Source organism: Glycine max, chromosome 15 (genome assembly GCF_000004515.6).
Source record: "Glycine max cultivar Williams 82 chromosome 15, Glycine_max_v4.0, whole genome shotgun sequence".
NCBI lineage: Eukaryota > Viridiplantae > Streptophyta > Magnoliopsida > Fabales > Fabaceae > Glycine > Glycine max.
Genome location: NC_038251.2, coordinates 45,090,043 through 45,114,922, shown reverse-complemented (window position 1 = coordinate 45,114,922; position 24,880 = coordinate 45,090,043). Strand labels below are relative to the sequence as shown.

Below are 24,880 nucleotides of genomic sequence, written 5' to 3'. Positions count from 1 at the left end.
TTTTTACAGAACATTAGAATTTTGAGGGCTTGTAAGAATCAATAGCAAAGACATTGGGGTCAATAACAACACCCTTTTACTAACTCAATGCCAAATTTCCAATTAAACCCGTCCACAATTAACAAAAGCTAGTAAAGAAGAGTCACTGAGGGTAAAACAGTCATTTCATCCCCAAAACCCCGCTCCCCAAAACCCAGGAGTCTGCACACAGCGTAAAACGCAACTTTAAAATTAGAAAAATTAAAAAATAAAATGAAATTCCCCCATTTTTTTGATAAAAGAGAAAAAAAAAAGAAGTAAAATTTCATTTCATGTTCATGTTCATTTCACACTCACTCGCTTACTCACTCTCAGTCTCACACACTCTCTCTCATTTCATTTCTCTCCGGAAAACCTTTCCCCTTCGAAACCCTCTTTCTCTCTCGCTCTTTGTTGTTTCGATCGGTTTCGCGCAACGAGGTGCTTCGATTTTGCGTTTGCGTTCTTCTGCATTTCCGTTTTCATGCAAAGGCATTTTCGTTCCCTTTCGCGTTTTCGGTACCGATTCTGTGGCTTGCTCCTTTTTTATGCAGGTTCTTTGCATTTTCTAGGGTTTTGCGAGCTGAGCGAGACGTTTGAATTGAACAGCTTTTGTTTCGCTCCTGAGGTAGAATCAGGTCGAAGAAGAAGAAGAATCATGTTTTCTTTTTCCTTGCTTTTTTTTTTTTTTGAGTTTGTTTTTATTGTGATCGTGGTTGGGTTTTAGTTTGACTTGCTCTGTTTCTTAGAATGTGCTCGTTTTTAGGGAAAATGTTCATGCCATTGTTCGTTTTATTTCTCTCTGTCTCTCTCCTTCTATTATTTTATTGTTTTCATCGGTTTTTGTTTTGTTGAACATGTCATCAATCACTTTTGTTATTTTTTATTTTTAAAATTTTTGGGATTCAGCTTTTTGTGTGTGTGGTGAAACAGGATTTGAAAAGGTAGCTTTGTATGAAGTAGTGACAGCAATTATTTTACTCGTTTTAAGAGCTTGCATGATTTTGGTTGGGGCATTGGTAGAGTTTATGTGTGTAAAGCCATTTATTGCCATAATTTGAAAATGTAGCTTTGGATGAAGTAGTGAGCGTTTTTTTATTTTTTTATTTTATTTTTTTACCCCCTTGAGGAGTTGGTTTAGGTGATTATAAGCTTGCATGATTTTGGATGGGGTATTGGTAGAGTTTATGCGTGTAAAGCCATTTAATGCCATAACTAAGGAGTAAATTTTTTAGAGTATAATAATAATAATAATTACAATTACTAATGTAGTTGTGGTTGTAACTTGTGATTAATTAACCATTTCAGCGTGATCTCTCTGTTTTTCAAATGCCTAGATCGGAATTGTTTGAGGATTGACTTTGACATAATTGGTTGTTTTATGCGGGGAGTGTTTTTAAGGTGATAGTATTTTCTAGTAAGATTGGAAGCATCACCTCTTTGATAGGGTGCTTGATAAGTTGATTTTTAAAAGTTATATTCTAATTATGCTAAACATTTGTGATATCTAGTAATCCCTTCAGACATTCATGGTGGTCAGTTGGTATTGCACATGTCAGATGTATTCATTATATGCTGTCTCTACAGACTTGTTTTATTTGCTTGATTCTGTGAAAGTGTGCGTAAATGGAGAAAGGTGCTATAATGTTTCTCTAAAATTACACTGGGTTACCTTTGTAGTATTTTTCTGTTTCATTGATTGTTTAATTACTTTTCCTCTGTAATTCTGTTGAAGTTTTGTAAGGTTTACAATTAATGGCTGTAACTATTAGTTATTATTCAGCAGGCACTGTAATTGACCACGAAAGTAATGGAGGATAATCCCCCTTCAAGTGTTTTAGATGGGACCGTTGTTGGGATCAAATTTGGTATGGCTACACGCCAGGAAATTGTAAGCACAAAACAAATTCATTTGTTCGTTTTCTAGTTAAATTGTATGACTAAAGCTCTTCCACAGAGCAGTTGAGGTCTTTGTGATATTCAGTTAGTATCTCTTTTATTAATTAATTCAAATGAGATAACCTTGTATCAAGTTTGGACAATGCTGTTATAATCAGACATCAGTGGCAGTGCCAAGGATGAAGGATGGCTTGCTTGGACTTTAGGAAATATTTGCTAGATTTTTTTGTAGTGTTTTCTGATGGGTTCCTTTATGGACCTTATTTGGACTATTATTTTTGTTTGTGACATTTCTCAAAAAGTTGAAATTTATGCATGTTGTTTCAGATGCATGGTCTTATTTTATTTTTATTGTGGATTGAATATTTGAAATTAACTCTCTCACACACACACACACACATATCATGACTGTTTACTGGTCATAGTTTTATTTTTCTCAATTCTGATCTTGTTGCTTGTGCATGTCTGGTTTTGATTAAATTTATTGGATTTTAATCAAAAGTTGGCTTTGTTAGAATTAATTACATTTTTTAATATAAATTGATGTTATGGCCTTTCAATATTTAAGTAGTTTTGATCAGTTTGGTAAATTTTCTGCTTTCACCTTGATAGTGTACAGCATCCATTAGTGACTCTTCAATTAGTCATGCTAGTCAGCTGTCAAATCCATTCCTTGGGCTGCCCCTTGAGTTTGGCAGATGTGAATCTTGTGGTACTTCTGAAGTTGGAAAATGCGAAGGTTTGGTATTTGCTCCTTTTCTGTGCTTTCTTTTAAATGCTAAAAAAAGATATATTTCAAATGAAGTAATTTGATATTACTTTTCAGGTCACTTCGGATATATTGAGTTGCCAATTCCAATATATCACCCAAGTCATATCAGTGACTTGAAACGGATGCTGAGCATGGTCTGCTTAAACTGCCTAAAATTAAGGAAAACCAAGGTATTGACAAATGTAATATTGTCATGTCATATACAGAAGAGAATTGATTGTCAATTTAGAAAAACAGTTTGAACTAATATAGAGTATGGACAGACAGGTGATATGTAAAATGTGTGAAATAAAAAAGAAGTTTGACTTCTTTAAAGAAGGCTGCACAAGGGTGATTGCACCTTTAAGATGAATATGGTTAAATATGCCTGCTATTTTGTATCACAAAAGAGATCTCTTAATTAATTAAGATCCACAAGGAAACATTTAAATTAGTTAAATTATAACAATTTTGCTGTTCATGACTTTTTTTTTTTTTTTTAATTCTTGACCTCATATTTTGAAGATAATGGTCCTGAATGAGAGTTGTTAATTTTGTCTAATTTTTTTTAGTAATCCTGGCTTCATACAATTTAGTTGCTAAATTTAATTCAAGGATAAAAGCTTCATCTAATGCTATTATATGTGCTTGATCTTACTGGCTCACAACCTTTCAGCTTCCAGCTTCAAGCAGTGGTTTAGCCCAGAGATTAATATCTCCTTGTTGTCAGGTTAGTATGATTAAATTGCATAATTTTTTCTCTCAATAGGTATGCAAACATACAATCTTGAAATAGTTCCTGCTTCCTAGTATTGTTTATAATTTATTCTACCATTTATACAGGCTATGCTAAGAATATTAGACATTCTAATTTATATGCACGTGTATGTATATATTTTATTCTAGGTAGAATCTTATGATCTATGTTATTGTCTCACATTTTGCTTGTATAACCCCTTGTCCTGATCCTACTGTTTAAGATCGTATCTTCACTATCTTTACTTTTTACCATAATACACCTTTTGGCACTAGATCGTCCATCTACTTTATTCCCCCCCTCCCTGTTTTTGTTCATGGTTTACTTAGCTGTGCATTATTCTCTTTAGGTTTGTATGTTTTTGTCTTGGTACATAATTAATGCTTCAGTTTCTTATCAGAATTGGCTAAATTTTGCTTACTATTGATTCTAATTTGTGATATATGGGATTTTTTTTTTTTAATGTAAAATTTCATTTGCAAGGTTCATGGTTTTTTATGGTTTTTATTTCTTCCTTTTAGGAGGATAAGGCTGCTCTAGTTTCTATTCGGGAAGTTAAAACAAGTGATGGGGCTTGTTATCTGGCGTTGAAAGTATCCAAATCCAAGATGCAAAATGGTTTTTGGAGTTTCTTAGAAAAATATGGTTATCGCTATGGGGGTGATCACACTCGAGCCTTGCTTCCTTGTGAGGTTTAGTTTCTACTAACCCCTCTTGTCACTTTACTTCTCAAATGGCTGTTGCTTTTACATGTTTGCATATAGGTTGCCCAATTTATTAAATTTTTGCAATTCTCCTTTTTATGTACTTCATTTTATTAGGCCTCTTTATGTTTCTATCTCTCTCTCTCTCTCTCTCTCTCTTTATATATATATATATATGTATCCCTCTTATTCTTTTAACCTTGACATTATGTTTCTTTGATGGATATTCCATATGTAATTATTTGTATCAGTTATGTACAGGGAATGATCTCTATCTATCTTAGTTTAACTACCCATTCTATGTAGTGGTTTATATTTTTATCTTGACAATTCTATTTATTTGCTTCGTTACACCACAAGAATTGGCATTTGCATTTTCTAGATGATTGAAATCTTGACTCCTTAAATGTTTTTGATTGGCTGTTACAATGGTCTGTAATTGAGAGTTTCAGGCAAATTGTTGTGTGCTATTTATTTTTAATTCACCATCTTTCTATTGAAACCTGTTGTTTGCCTTTTGATTAATATTTTGCTCTACATATATATCAGGCAATGGAAATTATTAAGAGAATTCCGATAGAGACAAAAAAAAAGCTTGCTGGAAAAGGATATTTTCCTCAAGATGGATATGTTTTGAAGTATCTTCCGGTGCCACCAAATTGCTTGTCTGTGCCAGAAGTTTCAGACGGTGTCAGTGTCATGTCGTCGGTGAGAAAGTGAACATATTATTGTATCAGAAAAAGTCTTACTAATCAATTTCTCTCTCTATTATGCTTAATTCTATTTTTTGTTACAGTTAATTTTGCTATCATAATCGGCTGCATTAACTGCCTAAATTTAAACTAGACTTGATAATGGCTCTGCTGTAAAATTCTGAACCATGAATACATGATTAAATATATGAAAACTCCATTCAGAGTTCATTATGTAAAATAAATTGCACAGATTATCGAAACTCTCTCTCTTTGATTTTCTCACCCTAGTATTCATATCTTGGTTTTATGAGCCTGATTTTATTTTGGCCATAGTGCATTGGTGAGTGATGTATTTATGTTGCTTTTCAGGATCCTTCCATAACAATTCTCAGAAAATTGCTCAGGAAGGTTGAAATCATAAAAAGCTCTAGATCTGGTGAACCAAATTTCGAGTCTCATCACGTAGAAGCAAATGATTTGCAGTCTGTGGTTGATCAATATTTTCAAATTAGAGGAACTTCTAAGCCAGCACGTGATATAGAGACACATTTTGGGGTCAATAAAGAGCTTACTGCATCCTCAACAAAAGCATGGCTTGAGAAAATGAGGACATTATTTATAAGAAAGGGTTCAGGTTTTTCTTCCCGGAATGTAATTACTGGAGATTGTTATAAGAGGATAAATGAAGTAGGAATTCCGGTTGAAGTTGCCCAACGGATAACGTTTGAGGAGAGAGTTAACATCCACAACATCAGATATTTACAGAAGTTGGTTGATGAACATTTGTGCCTGACCTACAAGGAAGGTGGGTCAACTTATTCACTCAGGGAGGGCTCAAAGGGGCACATATATCTCAAGCCTGGTCAGATAGTGCATCGGAGGATTATGGATGGGGATATTGTCTTCATCAACAGACCACCTACAACACACAAGCACTCCTTACAAGCCCTTTATGTTTACATCCATGAAGACCACACTGTGAAGATAAATCCTTTAATTTGTGGACCACTTGGGGCTGATTTTGATGGTGACTGTGTCCATCTGTTTTATCCGCAATCACTTGCTGCTAAAGCTGAAGTTGTGGAGCTATTTTCTGTGGAGAATCAACTGCTCAGCTCTCACAGTGGTAATTTGAACCTACAGTTATCCACAGACTCGTTGTTGTCACTGAAGATGTTGGTCAAGAGATGTTTTTTTGATAGAGCAGCAGCTAATCAATTGGCGATGTTTATTTTGCTTCCTTTGCCTCGGCCTGCTTTGCTCAAGGCCAGTTCTGGTGATGCTTGTTGGACTTCCATCCAAATTTTACAGTGTGCTTTACCTTTGGGTTTTGATTGCACTGGGGGACGGTATTTGATTAGGCAGAGTGAGATCTTAGAATTTGAATTCAGCAGGGATGTTCTGCCTGCAACCGTAAATGAAATAGCAGCTTCAGTTTTCTTTGGCAAGGGTCCCAAGGAGGCACTTAATTTCTTTGATGTATTGCAACCCTTTTTGATGGAAAGCTTATTTGCGGAAGGGTTTAGTGTTAGCCTGGAAGAGTTTTCAATATCCAGGGCAATTAAAAGGATAATAAGAAAAAGCATTGGAAAAGTTTCTTCTCTGCTGTATCAGCTGAGGTCCTTGTACAATGAGCTGGTGGCGCAGCAACTGGAGAAGCACATTCGAGATGTTGAACTTCCTATCATTAATTTTGCTCTAAAGTCAACTAAATTAGGAGATTTAATTGATTCAAAGAGTAAATCTGCTATTGATAAGGTTGTTCAGCAGATTGGGTTTTTAGGGCAGCAACTTTTTGATAGGGGAAGATTCTACTCAAAGGGATTGGTAGATGATGTGGCATCACATTTTCATGCAAAGTGTTGTTATGACGGGGATGGTTATCCCTCTGCTGAGTATGGACTGCTCAAAGGGTGTTTTTTTAATGGTTTGGATCCATACGAAGAGATGGTGCATTCGATTTCAACAAGGGAAATAATGGTGCGTTCTTCGAGAGGATTATCTGAACCAGGAACACTCTTTAAGAATTTGATGGCCATCCTTCGGGATGTTGTTATCTGTTATGATGGAACTGTCAGAAACATTTGTAGTAATTCCATCATCCAGTTTGAATACGGGATACAAGCTGGAGACAAAAGTGAGCACTTATTCCCTGCTGGTGAGCCTGTAGGTGTGTTGGCTGCAACTGCTATGTCAAATCCTGCTTACAAGGCTGTCCTTGATGCTAGTCCTAGTAGCAACTCTTCATGGGAGTTGATGAAGGTGGACATTTCTTTGTAGTGAATGAAGGTTATCTGTTTTTTAATATCTCAGTAAATGATTTTTCCCTGAATTTTTTATTTATGCATTTTATTTTCAGGAAATATTACTCTGCAAGGTTAATTTTAGGAATGAACTTGTTGATCGGCGTGTCATTTTGTACTTGAATGACTGTGATTGTGGAGGGAGTTATTGCCGAGAAAATGCAGCATATTCAGTTAAAGATCAATTGAGAAAAGTCAGTCTCAAGGATGCAGCTGTGGAGTTCATTATTGAGTAAGTTTCTTCTTTTAATGTTATACTTTAACTTTATTCTACACATCTTTTAGTTATATAAAAAAAGTAAAATTCAAGTATGTTGTCTACTGTTCATCTACTAGTGATTTTGTTTGGGATTGGTTAACCATAGTCTTTTGCATTATTTGAGTAAGTTGTGATATTTTATATTATTGAAGGATGAGTTTAGTTTAATTTTTGGGGTCCTGTTTCTTATCTGCAGATACCAACAACAGCGAACTCAAAAGGAAAATTCTGAAACTGATGTTGGACTTGTTGGTCATATTTATTTGGATGAGGTTATTGGATTTCCTTTTCATTCAATTTGAGCACATTTACATATCACTGCCTACTTTCATTGGCGACTATGCTAAAAAAATTTCCTTCATTATATGATACTTGTTAGAATATAATATTTATGAAAATATCCATTAAAATCTTGATCATATCTTAGGGTATCTAAGAACTATATAAAATATCTAATAATATCAAGACTGTATATTAGAATATTTTAGTGTATCATAGAGATTATCTTCTAGAACTTTCTTCCCAATTTCCTTTCTTTCCCTATTTACTAATATCTCATGTTTTGTTTTCCTTGGTTAGGATTATGATTAGTACATGAGGTTTAGTGCTTTATTTTTATGAACATATCATTATTTTGTTGTGAATCACATCAAGTCAGATCTATATCAATTCCATTCTACTTTGTCTCCGTTTCTCTATCCTCTCTACCAAAACCATGTAGTGTTAACGAAACTTAATAAACTGACATGATTCAACATTTTTTGCATGCCTCTGGATTTTTTCCCCTGGGAGAAGATTTGTTGATTTTGAATTATTCTTATTGTTTGTAATTGTAAATTTGTAATTACTATTATTGTTTTAATAACTTGGAATATCCTTTTGAACAGATGATGTTAGAGGAGCTGAAGATCAGCATGGCCTATGTTTTCGACAAATGCCATGAAAGACTCAAGTCTTTTAGTCAGAAAAAGAAAGTTAATCAATCTTTGAAGAACATTGAATTATCATTTAGGTTAATCCTCAGTTCTTTCCTTTTGCATTTGATAGTTGGTCATGCATTTATAATTATTCATCCATCCCTGAAGTAAGTTTTGTTTGCAGTATGTTTGGTAGTTGGCTAGAAGTGCTTTTTTTTTTCAAAAGAAAAAAATGACACTGTTCCTTGTAAAAATATTGTTGCATAAATGGTAAAAGCAAAGTAAAAGGCGGACAGGAAAATGAAAACATAACAAAGCTGTCCACTCTCTATACAAGTTTGAAATTACAACTCTTTAAGAGGCCTGACAGTCCTATCTGATCGTAAGAGGAACTGTAAAGTGCTCAATCTTTGTTGTATCTAGGATACAAGATCTATATTTTATTGATCATGAGGTAAGTGGTTTTACACTTCAGTCTGGGACTGGGAATTAGACTTGGTGTTAAAACTGGGAATTTGAGTGTAGTCTTATGATTGTAATTAATCATGTTTAGTGTGTATTTATATCATCAGGTACCCCCAACTATCAGTTTTATGTAATTGAGTGTCTGAAACAGATCACACGTGTATTTATAATAACAATATGCTGATACAAAAGAATCTCCATTAAATGCTCATAAGATCAAATCCCTAATGTCTACTAGTGACATGTGCTATTACAAATTGGAAATTTGAAACATGTGCTATACTGATATTTAAACCAAGAAACTCAGCTACCATATCTGTTGAGTTTGTGAATCTTATATTGCTGAGATGTAACCCTTCTATGTTGTGTCCCATATTCTCAGTATTGTACTTGGAAAACTATGGTTTTTCTTTCTGTTTCAGAGACTATTAAAAATGAAATTTTCCCTGGATTGTTTATGACAATTTCTTATCTCCTTTTCTTCACTATTCCTACGTATTAACTTTTTTGATCCAAATAAGGAAGGAAAGAAAAAAGAAGTCAAAGCTTTTGTATGTACATGCCTTTATATGTATTATGTCATTGTTATCACATGCTTTCTTTTCTGATTATTGCAGTTTATTTGTTGGTCTATATCACTTTCTGATTATGTTCCATCTTAGCAGTGAGTCTTGCTCATCTTCACATCCTGCTGCACCATGTTTAACATTTTGGCTAAAGAATTATGATAGTGATTTGGATAATGCTGTAAAGGTCCTGGCTGAAAAGATCTGCCCTGTTCTGTTTAAAACAATAATCCAAGGTATTTTCCTTACAATCATTTCTTCAATGGAAGTACTCTATTTCTTTTTTCATTAAATCTATATGTACTGTTTTGTAGGTGAGGTGGAAAAGAGAAAAATGATACTTAGAATTAGAATAATGTGGGATTTAATTGATGTGCCACAATTCACTAACTTAATGGTCATATAGTCTTATTTATTCTAATAATTAGGCCAAGTATTAGTACAATACTACAATCCAGTGCAATTCATCAAATTCACTACTTCAACAAGACTCCAAGTTCTAACTCTAATGTTCTCTCTTAAAGATTACTAAGCTTTTGGCTGTTACAAGTAGCAAATCTGAAACAAAATATCAGACGGCATAATTTAAAACAAATTGGCCCATTTCAAATAAATAACTTATGTAACTAGTACTCTCCTTAATAATAAAACCATGGTGGTGTGCTTGAAAGATAGCTCCCAAGTCTTTGACCATTCTCTTCAAGCACTGGAATATTTACCACTGGCCAACATAGGCACTATCAGAAATCCCATTGGCTTTCAAAGAAAGAACAAAGTTGTTAATAGAGGACCTGTCCTGCATTCAAATGCTAATGCTTCACAATCTAGGACTCTCCAATGTTTATTTCTTGTTCATATTTGTTGTCAATCATTTTTTATTTGTGGCCTGTCATATGTTTTGTTGCATTTATAGTCACGAATACTTATGTCACATATTTTCTTGTTAGTAATGCTTCTGATTTGCCCTCATAAATAAATAGGAGACCCGCGCATTAGCTCTGCGAGTATAATCTGGGTTAGTCCAGATACAAACACATGGGTCCGAAACCCTTATAAATCTTCTAATGGTGAATTGGCACTTGACATCATTCTCGAGAAGGAAGCTGTCAAGCAGAGTGGCGATGCTTGGAGAGTTGTACTTGATGCCTGCCTTCCTGTTCTTCACTTGATTGATACCAGGCGTTCCATCCCTTACGCTATTAAGCAGATTCAGGAATTACTGGGGATATCATGTACTTTTGATCAAGCGATTCAGGTGAGTTTCTAAAGAATATATTAAACATAATGTTTAGTTGTTTGCTCTTATGCTTATTATCTTTAGCATATTTCCTCTCTTTGCATTACTGTCTATGCTGCATATTTCCTCATTCATCAATTTTAAAAAGTGAATTTATTTTATTTTAATGTACATTCCAACTGTCATAATCAGCTGTGACTTATAGTTGGATGCTTAGAGCATCATCACGTGGTGTTTTTCATTTATTTAAAGAGCATTTGATCTGATTCTGTTGGCATTTTTTACTTTCATGTATTTACCAGTATAGTTGTAACTTTAAAAATTCATGCTTGAAACTTGATAGAATTTGAGAGAGGGAAAGAACAAGTTCTTTATCCTGAATATTATGTTCTATATATTGGGTACAAGCAAAACCAATATATTGGCTGAGCTTGAGCTGCATGCTTTATGACTGTCTAGTGATAGCTGTGAACAATCTAATAACTGACAGAAGGCTAACGGAAAGCTAGGTACAATTCAGTGTAATATTGCCTTGAATCCCAAGGGTGGTATTTGACTAATTTGATCTAATCTATAACAGAAAACTAACAGAAAGCTAGGTATAGTTCAGTCTAACATTCCCCTTGTAATCCCTAGGGTGAGAATTGACTGGGATGAACTATGTTGTCATAATCTACTACTCCGAGTTTGTTGCAAAGGTTAGCAAAGCAAGTGGTTCCAAGGGCATTCGCCAGAATGTAATCATATTGGTTCTGTGATGGAGCATGACAAACAACTAAATCTATTTTAGCATCTTTTTCACAAACAGAGAAGATATCCAATTCCATGGGATTTGTTCTGGTATGAAGCACAGGATTGTGAGCTAGGGAACCTGTACTTAGGTTATCCCAACATCTTTTAAGTGCAAATGTGAAGATTTAGTCATTTAGATCTAAAGATCATTTATCATTTTGTATTGTAAATGAGTTTTTGATATATTTTATTTGTGAGTAATTCAATTATTTTAAAATGTCCTTTTTTAGAAGTCCTAGTCTTGGGGTGCATTTAGAAGTTCTTTTAAGTTGATTACCCAAACATACCCTTAGTAATTCTACCAAACTAACAACTTACATTGGCTACTTAGTAGTAAGAATAGAATAATAAGCGTGTTGCCTAGTAGCAATAGAAAACCACTGAATAAATTAAAGATGAATATGCTACTTTTGAAACATTTGAGTTTTGAGATTTGAAGTTTCTAGTATTTCTTTTTATTTAAATCTGTGAATGCATATTTTGTCTCATTCGCCAAAGTTTTTGGGTCATTGATTTCTGTCTCCTTCATGATCACTAATTGTGTGGAGGACTTCTTTTATTATTATTAAGTGAATCTTAGTGAACTAACTGGATTTGTTTTTAATGAACAATTTATTACAATGAAATGCATAATCTATATTTAGATTACACTATGACTGAGCTGAGGGCAGCAAACAGACTGCACCTGAAATGAAACTAACTGAAGGGCACAAGGCCCAAAATGAAAACATACCGAACAAAGCTGTAAAATCTATTTCTATCATAATTAACTCTTAATATAAGGGAAATAATCAACTGAAAATAAACCTAACAGCTAAGTTTTTATGGTGCTATGCAACTTTTGCTGTTCTCTTGTGTGTTTTGGAGTGTGATGTTTATAACATTGAGGAGGTTTGTTTTATACTTGTCTCTAAGTTTGATTTGGAATTTATTTTCCACTATGTCATCTCTGTGCTGCGCTTTTATGTCTTCAGGAATATTGTTATTTTTAACATTTATCTTTTACTATTGGAAAGGCTCACTGCATGCTTAGTATTGCTCCCTATTTCATAATCTTTGGTTTACATGTTTTGTTATCCTCCCATTAGGACTTTGCTATGCTTATATTTCCTGTTTAGTCTTTAGTGAATTTTGCTATGCTTGTATTTCCTCTTTAGTCTCTAGTGAATTTTCATTTTTTTTAAGAGAAAGTGTGTGAGAGATATCAATTATTGTGTCTTGTTTGATGAAATCTTCTTGATCATTATGACATGATCCAATTGTTATCATCAATTATGGTATATATCTGTCTTCTGTATGCTTCTATTTTCTCTTAATTAAATTTTCTTCTAAGAGAAAATCATTAATTATTGTTTCTTGTTTGATGAAAGATTTGATCATGATCCAATCTTTAGTGGCCACCCATTATGGCTCCACCTTTTATTCCTATCTCATCCTTTTGTGGCTGCCTGCAGCGTGTTGCAGCATCTGTGAAAATGGTGGCGAAAGGTGTACTTAGGGAGCATCTAATTCTGTTAGCTAGTAGTATGACTTGTGGTGGGAACTTGGTTGGCTTTAATATAGGTGGATATAAAGCTCTGTCTCGTCAATTAAATATACAAGTACCATTCACAGATGCAACACTCTTTGTAAGTTGCTGCCTTGATAATTGTTGTAATCATGAGATGTATCAGGTTATTATTATTCTTACTTTGTAAATGTGACTATGCAGACACCTAAAAAGTGTTTTGAGAGAGCTGCTGAGAAATGCCATACTGATTCTCTGTCAAGCATAGTTGCCTCCTGTTCCTGGGGTAAACATGTGGCAGTTGGTACAGGATCAAAATTTGATGTTGTTTGGGATGCAAATGAGGTATTTGATTATACTCAGATTTAATATTGGACTTGATAAGAATTGGAGTTGTGTAAACATTATTTGAATATTGATATTTTCTTTTGCAGATAAAATCAAATGAAATTGAAGGGATGGATGTTTACAGTTTTCTTCACATGGTGAAAAGCTTTACCAATGGCGAAGAAGAAACCGATGCTTGTTTGGGTGAAGATATTGATGATTTGCTGGAAGAAGAATATATGGACTTGGGCATGTCCCCACAACATAACTCTGGTTTTGAAGCTGTCTTTGAAGAGAATCCTGAAGTACTGAATGGTTCAACATCCAATGGTTGGGATGTAAGTTCAAATCAGGGTGAATCAAAAACCAATGAGTGGTCAGGTTGGGCAAGTAGTAACAAAGCTGAAATAAAAGATGGTAGATCTGAAATTGCCCCCAAGAATTCTTGGGGGAAAACTGTCAACCAAGAAGACTCTTCCAAGTCTAACCCTTGGAGTACAAGCACCATAGCAGATCAGACAAAAACTAAATCTAATGAATGGTCTGCCTGGGGAAGTAACAAGTCTGAAATACCAGTTGGTTGGGCAAGTAGTAACAAAACTGAAATAAAAGATGGTAGATCTGAAACTGCCCAAGAGAATTCTTGGGGGAAAACTGTCAACCAAGAAGACTCTTCCAAGTCTAATGCTTGGAATACAAGCACCACAGTAGATCATGCAAACACTAAATCTAATGAATGGTCTGCCTGGGGAAGTAACCAGTCTGAAATACCAGCTGGTGGATCTAAAGCAGTTCAAGAAGATTCTTGGGGCTCAAGTAAGTGGAAGGCTGATGTTGCCCAAGAAGACAATTCCAGGCTTGGTGCTTGGGATGCAAATGCAGCAGATCAGACAAAATCTAGTGAATGGTCGGGTTGGGGAAAGAAGAAAGATGTTACCCAAGAAGACAATTCCAGGCTTGGTGCTTGGGATGCAAATGCAGCAGATCAGACAAAATCTAGAGACTGGTCGGGTTGGGGAAAGAAGAAAGATATTACCCAAGAAGACAATTCCAGGCTTGGTGCTTGGGATGCAAATGCAGCAGATCAGACAAAATCTAGTGAATGGTCGGGTTGGGGAAAGAAGAAAGATGTTACCCAAGAAGACAATTCCAGGCTTGGTGCTTGGGATGCAAATACAGCAGATCAGACAAAATCTAATGAATGGTCAGGTTGGGGAAAGAAGAAAGAAGTTACCCAAGAAGACAATTCCAGGCTTGGTGCTTGGGATGCAAATACAGCAGATCAGACAAAATCTAATGAATGGTCAGGTTGGGGAAAGAAGAAAGAAGTTACCCAAGAAGACAATTCCAGGCTTGGTGCTTGGGATGCAAATGCAGCAGATCAGACAAAATCTAATGAATGGTCAGGTTGGGGAAAGAAGAAAGATGTTACCCAAGAAGACAATTCCAGGCTTGGTGCTTGGGATGCAAATGCAGCAGATCAGACAAAATCTAATGAATGGTCAGACTGGGGAAAGAAGAAAGAAGTTACCCAAGAAGACAATGTCCAAGATTCTTGGGGCTCCGGTAAGAGGAAAGACAAAGTTACCCAAGAAGACAATTCTGGGTCTGGTGGTTGGGGTGCCAACAGAACAGATCTGGCAAAATCCAAATCTAGTGAATGGTCCAGCTGGGGAAAGAACAAGTCTGAAATACCAGCTGGTGGATCTGAAAATGTGCAGAATGACTCATGGGGCTCGGGTAAATTGGAAGATGATACCCAAAAAGAAAATTCTGGGTCTGCATGGGTGAGAAATAAAGCTGAAACAATAGATGGTGGGTCAGAAAAGCCCCAAGAGGATGCTTGGAATTCTGGTAATTGGAAAGCTGAATCAAAAGTCGGCAATGCCTCTTGGGGAAAACCCAAATCCTCAGAAAGTCAAGCATGGGATTCCCATAATCAGTCAAATCAAAATTCAAGTTCACAGGGATGGGAATCACATATTGCTTCAGCTAATTCAGAAAGTGAAAAAGGTTTTCAGTGGGGAAAGCAAGGTAGAGACTCGTTTAAGAAAAATCGATTTGAAGGTTCGCAAGGCCGGGGTTCAAATGCTGGTGACTGGAAAAATAGGAATCGCCCACCTAGAGCCCCTGGACAGAGATTGGACATTTATTCATCTGGTGAGCAGGATGTTCTGAAGGATATTGAACCCATTATGCAGTCTATCAGACGAATCATGCAACAACAGGGGTAAGTTACTCATGGCTGTAAATACTATCTAATAATAGTATAATATAATATCTATGCTCAAGTTAGGCCTGGCCATTTTATTTTCACCTTTGTTTTACCTGCACTAAATTGCAAGTAGCATAATTTGAAACTGCACAAGGTGTCATTCCTTCCATTTTAGGAACCTTTGTTTCTGCTCAACAGTTTTTCTTATTTATTTTTTGTTTTAACTAGATTCCATTAGCAATATAGCTATTATTACTTTGATTTTTTCTCCTGGTAAAAGCTTGTGTTACTAATCAATTCCTCTGTTCCCTTTGGCTGTACTCTGTATGTTTTCCCTCTGCTTCTATGAATTTTGTATCATAAACTGGAGCATTTTTATCTGAAGTTTTTAATTAAATTCCTGTTGAAGGTACAATGATGGGGACCCACTGGCTGCTGAAGATCAACTTTTTGTACTGGAGAATGTCTTTGAGCACCACCCAGATAAAGAAACCAAAATGGGCACTGGAATTGATTATGTCATGGTATCATCAAACTCTGTTTACATTGTATCTTTCATTCACATTTATTTATGATTTATGATTGATATCATCGTAGTTGCCCTAGATAAACGAGTTTCTTTCCTAAACTTCCAATATTTTTGTACTGAATGATGGGTTTATATTGGTTTCTCTATTTCCTTGCACATCTGTGTGAGTTTTAGTACACACAATACATGATCTATTTATCCACTCTTGGATAATGGGTTGCATTGAAACTTAAAATAATTGTCCGTCTTTATATTTTCCTGGATTTAATGTTGGGAGTACTTGCAACAGGTTAACAAACACAGTAGTTTCCAGGAAAGTAGATGCTTTTATGTGGTTTGTAAAGATGGTGAAAGCAAGGACTTTTCCTACCGGAAGTGTTTGGCCAACTATATAAGCAAGAAGTATCCTGACCTTGCTGAATCATTCCTTGGAAAATATTTTCGGAAACCTCGTGCACGGGGGGACCAGACTGCAACACCAGGGCGGGATGAAGCAGCCACTCCGGGCGAGCAGACAGCAACGCCAGGCCGGGATGAAGCAGCAACTCCGGCTGAGCAGATCTCAACACCCACCCCTATGGAAACCAATGAGTAGATTACAGTTGTGTCCATAATATTGTACAGAAACAGTGCAGTTGAGGCCACTGAATAGTTTGTCATAGCTGACCAATTTTCCTGTAGGAAAGTGTTCCTCTTTTTGGTGAACAGTTAGATGGTAATTTTTTTAGCATGTGAATGATGATAGCAAACACCCTTGTGCAGATGTTAATATTGTTCTGATGATTACAGCACATATGATGTGCCTAGCAAACTTTGCTCATCATTTTGTTTAATCATCAATGGCACCTGGGTTTCAGACCTTGATTGGACCACTGATGCAAAAATGGCATCCTTGTGATTAGAGTTTCATGAATCAGATTGTGGCTTATATTCTGTTTAATAGGTTACTAAGCATTTCCGAGTTATATTTAAACTGGTAAAATTTCTTTGATTTAGTTTTTTCTTGTCTCATCTTTGTAATACATTGCTTAACTGGTTTGGTATATCGATTTTTAGAGGTCTTGGTCGAAGGCAGGAATTACTTTAACTGCCCATTTTTGTTAACCACGCCGTTCTTTATAATTTCTGGTAAATTTTATTTTCAAAATATTTAGTGTAACGAAAACATTATCACCATTTTTCTTATTTTGATCATGTGTGAGTCCTATAACCATCCATTACAATCACTCATTTGTTAATAGTGAAAACCTTTTGGGTGCAATTTCTGCGATGACAAGTATTGCTCAAATTTATGTGAAAGAACGAGTTAGTTAGAAATTTAAGCTTCTCAGAATTGTGTAGACATGGGACATGGCTTCGGATTGTTTCCAAATATTTTGATGTTATTTCTGGGATTATGTTTCAGGAAGCTTTAATAGCTTGAGTTTTGGAATTATATGACTCAACACAAGAAATGGAAGCAACAGTTCCACAGTTTTTTTCTGACATACTTTCTTATCAGGTGAAATATGCAGGTCACATTAAGTATGGGTCATTTTTTTTCTTATTTGGTAGGTTTCATTCCAAATTAATAGAATCAATATCTATAAGAAAAGAGAAGGAAATGAAAAATACTGAAATACCCATGGCTGAGAGGTTGACAGCTGTTCAAAATTTTGGTTTTTTGGTCAAAATATCCATAGCTAAGAGCTTGACACCTGTCCAAGTTTTTTGTTTTTTGGTCATTTATGCCCTTCTAGGTTGGGTTGGTTTTCTGCTACCTTGCTGCCATGTGTTATTTTATGGTTCTATGATTATGGTTTTAAGCCACGTAGCTTGGTGTGTTGTTGAGTGATTAGATTGTCGTTTGCAGTTTTGGTGGTTGGTGGTGTACGTGGCTTCTTTGTAGCGTTTTTTACTTCTTTCACTAGCAAGTTGCAAGCTGCTGATTGCATTTGTTTAACTTTTTTCATTTGTTTTTTAGCTGTTCTGTTGTTTAGGATTTTGGCATGAGGCTGTGGTTTCTAGTTCGTGATTTCCGTTCTTCTGTGGTTGAAGGTTCGAGTGCATGTTTATGTTCTTCTAGCACGTGTTCTGTTCTATTCTTTATTATTCACAAATTCTTGCTTTTCTTTTCGTTGGCCTGCATTTGTCAGTTGTTCTTTGGATTGCATTTACATGGTTTTGGATTGATCGTATTATTCCTTTAGAGCTATAATTGTTTGGTTCAGTTTTTTTGCTTTTTTGCTGAGTTGGCTTTTTTGTTTTTTGTCTCTTATCATTGGCTTCAATGGTTGGATTGTATTTACATGGTTTTTCGTTAATCATATTATTGTTCGTCTGTTGTGCATGTGTGTTTTTTGATTAACCATATTATTGTTTGTGTGTTCTGCATGTGTGATTTTGTCAGATTTTTGTTGTTTGGTGATTTTGGTTTCTGCATGTTTATGTTACTCTGGCACGTGTTCTGTTATGTTTTTCATTATTTACAAACTCTTAGTTTTTTTTTGTTGGCTTCCATTTGTCTGTTATTGTTTGTTGGATTGATTGATAGTGTAATACATTTTGTGGTATGTTGGCATTGATGGAAATCTTATTGCATGTGTGGTTTAAGGATGGGTTGGTATTCTGTTTTCCAAAAGCTGAACTTTGTTGTGTTTGTTTTCGGCCTTTCTATTTGTTTGTTGATGGTTGCAATATTATTTGTTCAGAGATATAATTTTTGTTTCTGCTTCTCTGCTATTTGCTGATTTGGTTTTTTTTTTTTTTTGTTCAGGTTGTTGCATGTATTGGCTTAGTAGTTCAACGAATAGTATCATAGTTTTTATGGTATTTTGTCATTGATTGAAATGTTATTGCATGTGTCATTTGAGTCTGTGTTGTTGTTCTATTTTTTGTCAGCATTATTTTCTATTCTAAATTGACAATCATTCTTTACATAGCATTTGCATGGTTTTGGATTTATTACATTTTTGATTTAGAATTCGCAGGTCTATGTAATTTTATGGTGAGGATTCTTGACAAGATTAGGTCTATTGATGGATCAAAAGAAACGCTTAAGCTTGCTGTTAGGATCACCTATCTTTGGTTCGTTGGGACTCCTAACAAGTCTGAGCAAGCGGAAATGGTTTTTGTTGATTCTGAGGTATATTTTGTGCTCTCTATTTGATTGTTGGATTGTTGTTGATGTCATTTATTGATTATATAGTTTGCATATTTCAGGGTGATCAAATTCATGCTATTTGTAAATCGGACCACCTCAAGTCTTGGAAAGCTGATTTGAAAGAGAATTGCACTTATGTTATGCATAATTTCAAAGTTGTTAAGAATGATGGTCAATTTAGAGTGTGCGAACATGAGTACAAGTTATTTTTTATTGGAGTGACGGTTGTTAGAGAAGTTGATTTGCATGAACTGCCTTTTAAGGAATTTTGATTTGTTGAATTTCCAAATGTTGTTGCTGGCAATTTTGTGTCTGGCCTGTTGGTTGGTGAGTATAGTCACAATTTGTGCTTTCATTTTGATCATAACTTCTTTGGGTTTTTTTCCGATGACCTATTTTCATTTCTGGTGGTTTAAGATATTATTGGGGTCGTTGATCAGGTGGTCTTTCGGCATGTTTCATCGAAAAATACCAGGGTTGTTTTTTAGAATGAAGGATTTGAGGTTATGGTTAATCACAGTTTTTGCTATCTCCTGTGTATATTTGGTTATTTAGAGTTTATATTGTCGAGAATTTTATTTTTCATTTTGCATGGTGCTTATGTCTATCTTATCCTTATGAGGTGATGGATGTAATGTTGTTTCTTTGCTGTAGTGGTGAAATTTTGTCTTGCACACTTTGGGAGCATTACTATGCTCAGTTCCTATCCTATTTGAATGAACGTGGGGATGATGGGCCGATGGTTGTTATATTGACGCATGCCAGAATAAAAGATGCACATGGTAAGTATGATATTTTATTTGTTGATTTGGATACTCAATAGCTGAGTTTTGTTGTTGCTGTTGTTGGCATTTACAGGAAGTTATCTAGCTTCAGTGACCAATTCCTTCAAGGCGTCAAAATTATTGATTAATGATCCTATATTAGAAATTCAGGAATTTAAAGAGAGGTATTTTGCTTATCATCTTTGCTCTATAGTTGTTAAATTCGTGTGACAATCGTCTTGACTGTTTTCTGTTGTTTGATTCTATTTATTCGATTGGCTTAGGCTTTTAGATTTAGGTGTTTAGGTGAGTCAAGTTTTGCTACTTGGCGATCAAGCACGCTCACAAGTTTCAGGGGGAAGTCAGCTATCATCAAAGGATTCGTTTCTTTCAAAGACTGAAGCCAAAACTATTTTAGAAACCAATGCCATTTCTGAGGTGGACCTGTTATCTGTGTTTATTTTATATTCATTGCAGTTGGAAGTCAAATTTGGTTAGATTTGTTTGCATTCATATATTATAGCTAATGTATCTAACGATGGCATTTTATTGTTGGCAATTTGATTGTTATAGTTTTTTTAAAAGGACGTTGTTTGTGTTACCGTGGGGACTATTAGCAAAATAGTCATGGATAACCATTCATGGTGTTATCCAGCCTGTGCTCAATGTCATAGGAAAACTAACATCCAAACAGGACCATTCACATGTGGATGTGGCAAGGATAATGATCAGCCTATTCTAAGGTAATTGGAGTTTTAGTCCATTAACATGTTTTATTCAGTATTTTGTTTTTGACTGGCATCTAAATTGGTAGGTATAGAGTTGAGGTCATGGTTACACAAAACAATGAGAGTGAAAATTTTTTGCTTTGGGACCGTGAATGTGCTGAATTGATTGGCCAAACAGCTGATGGTGTGAATAGGGTCAAGATTGAAGTATGTTCATACTTTATGATATGCTGCTTCTCATTTTATGTATTATATTTTGTTCTTCGAGTTGTAACTGGCAGCTGGTGAATATGTGCTGTTTCTGGTAGGATGATGATCTTGATTTGAATGCTTCCCCTCAAGCACTTGACAAATTGTTGGGTCATGTGCTTGCTTTTAAGGTCAGGATTCAATCAAGATTCAAAAATCTAGTTGTACTTAAATACTCAAAAGACCTGGATTTGATCAATGCTGTTCTGGAGATGCTGCCTGATAGTGAGGTGTTCTTTTCTGATATCTATTTTAGTCGTTGTTGTCATGATGATATGATTCATGAGTTTGACTATCATCAACTTATATATGGTGCAGACATGTTTCAAAATAGATCCTTCCAATGTTGATTGCAATGATGCTACGCATGCTGAATGTGTGAGTTAATGTTGCTGTCATGAACATTGATATCTTACATGTTTTTTATTTACCAGTTTATGCTTTATGCAGCAATTTCTTTCTGCCACAGCTGACCATGATCCAGTTGCGGGGTTACCTTTAACACCCAAAAGGCGAATGTCATCTGATGAAGCCAATGATGAGTTAGGGAGCTCTCAAATTTCGCCAGCCCAGATATTGTCTAACAAATTAACAAGACATTCTCATAGGAGCTAATTTAGCTGATTCCAGATTCTTATTGTTGTGTTTTCACGCTGCTATTAAAATATTCGCATATTGAACAAATAATTATGTAGTTTTTGTTATCACTGCATATGCACATTTGAAAATCGGTTTTTTTGGATTCATGCTTTTAGACGTTCTAAATTGAGATCTGTCCATATTGTGTTCCTGCTGTAGTATTGTAAGTTTTCTTATATTAAATGTGGCATTGAAAACAATTGATTTTCCCAGTATTCTTTGTTTGGTTGTCCTCGATACAATTGAATTGTTGTTTACCATACCTTTGATGGTCTATATGGTTCTAACAAATTAATGGCGGAGTTAGCCTAAATAAAAAAAAACAGTGAAGGAGATAAATTGGTGTTCAAATAACATCAAATATTAAAAAACACCCAAGGAGGAAAATTTATAGCTACGTTGGCGATCATGTTGCTACTCGATATTCTCACGTTTTTAATCTGTTTGTTGATTAACTGCTTAATGAATTCCATTCCCATCTGAATTGCCTGAAAATAACAGGAAAAAAACCAGATTAAGAAAAAAATAGCATGCAGAGGATTGTGTTAAATTTTTAGTTTCAGTTTTCCTTCTCAATCAAGGTGCTCTTTAAATTAATCAAAGTTTCTATCCTGACATCGTATTTCCTTATTTGGAATGTGTTTGCCATGAATGTTATCACTCCATTTTTGTAGCTATCACTACTTTGCTAATATCATGCGTTCGATATTTCAGTTGCAATTTTTAATTTCATTGATGGCGAAGAGAAATCAAAGAAAAAATTGTGATGTGTTGGACAAGGTTATATAATGCCAAATAAAAGATGTAAAATAGAAATTTCATATTTCAAATTGAACACATCAGCTAATAGATGGCAGATGATATCATATTCAATCATAGAAAACAAGGTGATTTTATATATTCTAAATAAATATTGTTTACTCATAATCATTATGTTTATTATTTATCTAATCACAGGTATTCGCCTTACTGAAAAGGAAACAATTCATTTATGCTTAACTGAGATTGAGAATATGCTACAAGCGAACAGAAGAAGCTTGCGAGATTTTCCATCCATGCCATACGCAATAGGATATGCACGAAACCAACATCATAATAATCTGATCCATAATGAAATGACATATGACAAAGAGATGTTAGCAGAACAATACAACACGCATACCAATTGTTGACAGGTACTCACAAATTATGACACATTTGATATAGGAACTCCTTAATCACAATATATATATTACTATTTGTTAATATGTGAATATATAATTACAGATGAGCAAAAAACTATTGTCGATACCATTATGTCTGTGGTTAACACTCAATCAGTTGCAGTTTACTTTCTCTGTGGATATGGTGGAACTGGCAAAACATTTGTTTGGACAACCTTATCATCTGGTATACGCTCCAATGGTGGAATTGTTTGTACAGTTGCTTCAAGTGGAATTGCTTCATTACTATTGCCTGGTGGTCGGACTGCACATTCCAAATTTGCTATGCCAGTCCCTGCAACAAAAAATTCAACATGCAATATTCATCAAGGCAGTGAGTTAGCTGGATTATTAAAGGTTACAAAACTAATAGTCTGGGATGAAGCTCCAATGTGTCACAAATTTGCATTTGAGGCACTAGATAAAAGTCTTAAAGACATCATGCAAAACAATCTGCCTTTTGGAGGGAAAATTATGGTTTTTGGGGAGATTTCCGACAGATCTTGCCAATTGTTCCAAAAGGTAATTGCTCAGACATCGTCCATGCAACTATAAATGCTTCATACATTTGGGACCATTGCCAAATTCTTAAACTTACAAAAAACATGAGATTGCTATCAAATGTTCCCCAACAGCCCAACAATGAAGAACTCAAACAATTTTCACATTGGCTACTTGACATAGGAGATGGAAAAATTGGACAATATAATGACGGATTTTCAGAAATCACTATTCCAAATGAGTTTCTCATCAAAAATTATGATGATCCTATCCATGCTATTGTTGAAGCCACCTATCCCAGCTTGATAGATAACTACAGTGACACAGATTACTTGCAAAAAAGAGTTGTTCTTGCGTCTAAAAAAGAAATTGTTGACAAAATAAATGATTATGTCCTATCACTTATACCCAATCACGAAAAAGAGTATTGCAGCACATATAGTATTGATAAATCAGATGAATTGCTCAATCCTGTTTTTGCATTATTGCCACCTGAATTCCTATATTCATTGCAAACATCAGGTATACCTAATCATAAATTAAAACTTAAGGTTGAAACTCCAATCATGCTATTACGAAATCTCGACCAGAATGATGGCCTGTGCAATGGAACTAGGCTCATTATCACCATACTCGGATCTAATGTGATTGAGGCTGAAGTAATTACTGGGCCGAATTCAGGAAATAGGACATACATACCCAAAATAAATATGCCTCCTTCTGAATCTGCATGGCCATTCAAACTTATAAGGAGGCAGTTTCCATTCATAGTTTCTCATGCTATGACTATAAACAAATCTCAGGGACAATCATTTCATCACACAGGACTGTATTTGCCACACCCAGGTTTTAGTCATGGCCAACTATATGTTGCACCCTCAAGGGTCAAAAACAAAGATGGACTTCATATTCTCATACATGACAATGATGGTAATCCAAAAAATATTACCACTAATTTTGTTTACAACGAAGTCTTTGCGAATTTATAAACAGGTATCCTTCCATCATACAATACAATTATGCTGTCCATTAATTACACCTTTCTGTTTGTTTGTTTTATTCAGTCTGACATATAACACATGCACTATGTATGTTGTTGCATTCCAAAATTGTTATAGTCACTTCGGGGAATTCAATGCAACTTCAACTAATTTATTTAATTCTACATTATATTCTCTTTTACTCCTTTTGTTCAGTTTGACATATAACACATATATCATGTATGCTGTTGCATTCCAAAATTCCTATACTGACTTCGGGGAATTCAATCCAATTTCAACAAATTTATTTAATGGTGCAAATGTTATCTGAAAATTTATATTACATGGTCAATATCATATTGTTATTTCATGGTAATTTATTTATATAACTACAAATCATACAATAATTTACGAAATACACGTACAAATCCATATTATGGTTAATTAAATTGAAATCCTTTTTTATTTAATGTGATTTAACGAAAATGTTTTCCAACTACCTGGGCCACCCCTGCACATTTTGTATTCGTGCTTACACTCCTATACAATTGGTTTTTACACTTCCAGTTAGTCTACAAATAAATCCAACTTCAATCCTTTAATATTTAATATGATGATATGATATGATGAATATGAATGATATCATATGATTTAATTTAATGAAAATGTTTTCGAAGTCCTTGGGGTGCTGGACCAACCATCCACAATTTGTATTCATGCTTTTAGTCCTATAC

At 34.9% G+C, this 24,880-nt stretch overlaps 3 protein-coding genes across 3 annotated transcripts; all 3 read left to right on the top strand.

Moving 5' to 3' along the window:
• The first annotated feature begins 288 nt into the window (after positions 1–288).
• LOC100801412 (DNA-directed RNA polymerase V subunit 1) lies at positions 289–16,875 on the top strand. Its single transcript, XM_006598046.4, has 19 exons — positions 289–459; positions 573–656; positions 1,805–1,909; positions 2,530–2,656; positions 2,744–2,859; positions 3,345–3,398; positions 3,947–4,117; positions 4,679–4,837; positions 5,194–7,086; positions 7,184–7,359; positions 7,583–7,658; positions 8,274–8,398; positions 9,434–9,570; positions 10,315–10,589; positions 12,818–12,991; positions 13,075–13,215; positions 13,305–15,427; positions 15,822–15,936; positions 16,231–16,875. Exons 3-19 carry the CDS (start codon positions 1,829–1,831, stop codon positions 16,534–16,536), a joined length of 6,249 nt encoding a protein of 2,082 aa, XP_006598109.2. The 5' UTR covers positions 289–459; positions 573–656; positions 1,805–1,828; the 3' UTR covers positions 16,537–16,875.
• A 723-nt stretch (positions 16,876–17,598) lies between these two features.
• LOC106796225 (uncharacterized) lies at positions 17,599–19,580 on the top strand. Its single transcript, XM_014767835.3, has 2 exons — positions 17,599–19,065; positions 19,143–19,580. The coding sequence occupies exons 1-2, from the start codon at positions 18,925–18,927 to the stop codon at positions 19,353–19,355; spliced, it is 354 nt and encodes a 117-aa protein (XP_014623321.1). The 5' UTR covers positions 17,599–18,924; the 3' UTR covers positions 19,356–19,580.
• Positions 19,581–23,270: 3,690 nt separating this feature from the next.
• LOC106796185 (ATP-dependent DNA helicase PIF1) lies at positions 23,271–24,155 on the top strand. The gene has a single exon (XM_014767765.2). The coding sequence runs from the start codon at positions 23,271–23,273 to the stop codon at positions 24,153–24,155; it is 885 nt and encodes a 294-aa protein (XP_014623251.2).
• Positions 24,156–24,880: the final 725 nt, after the last annotated feature.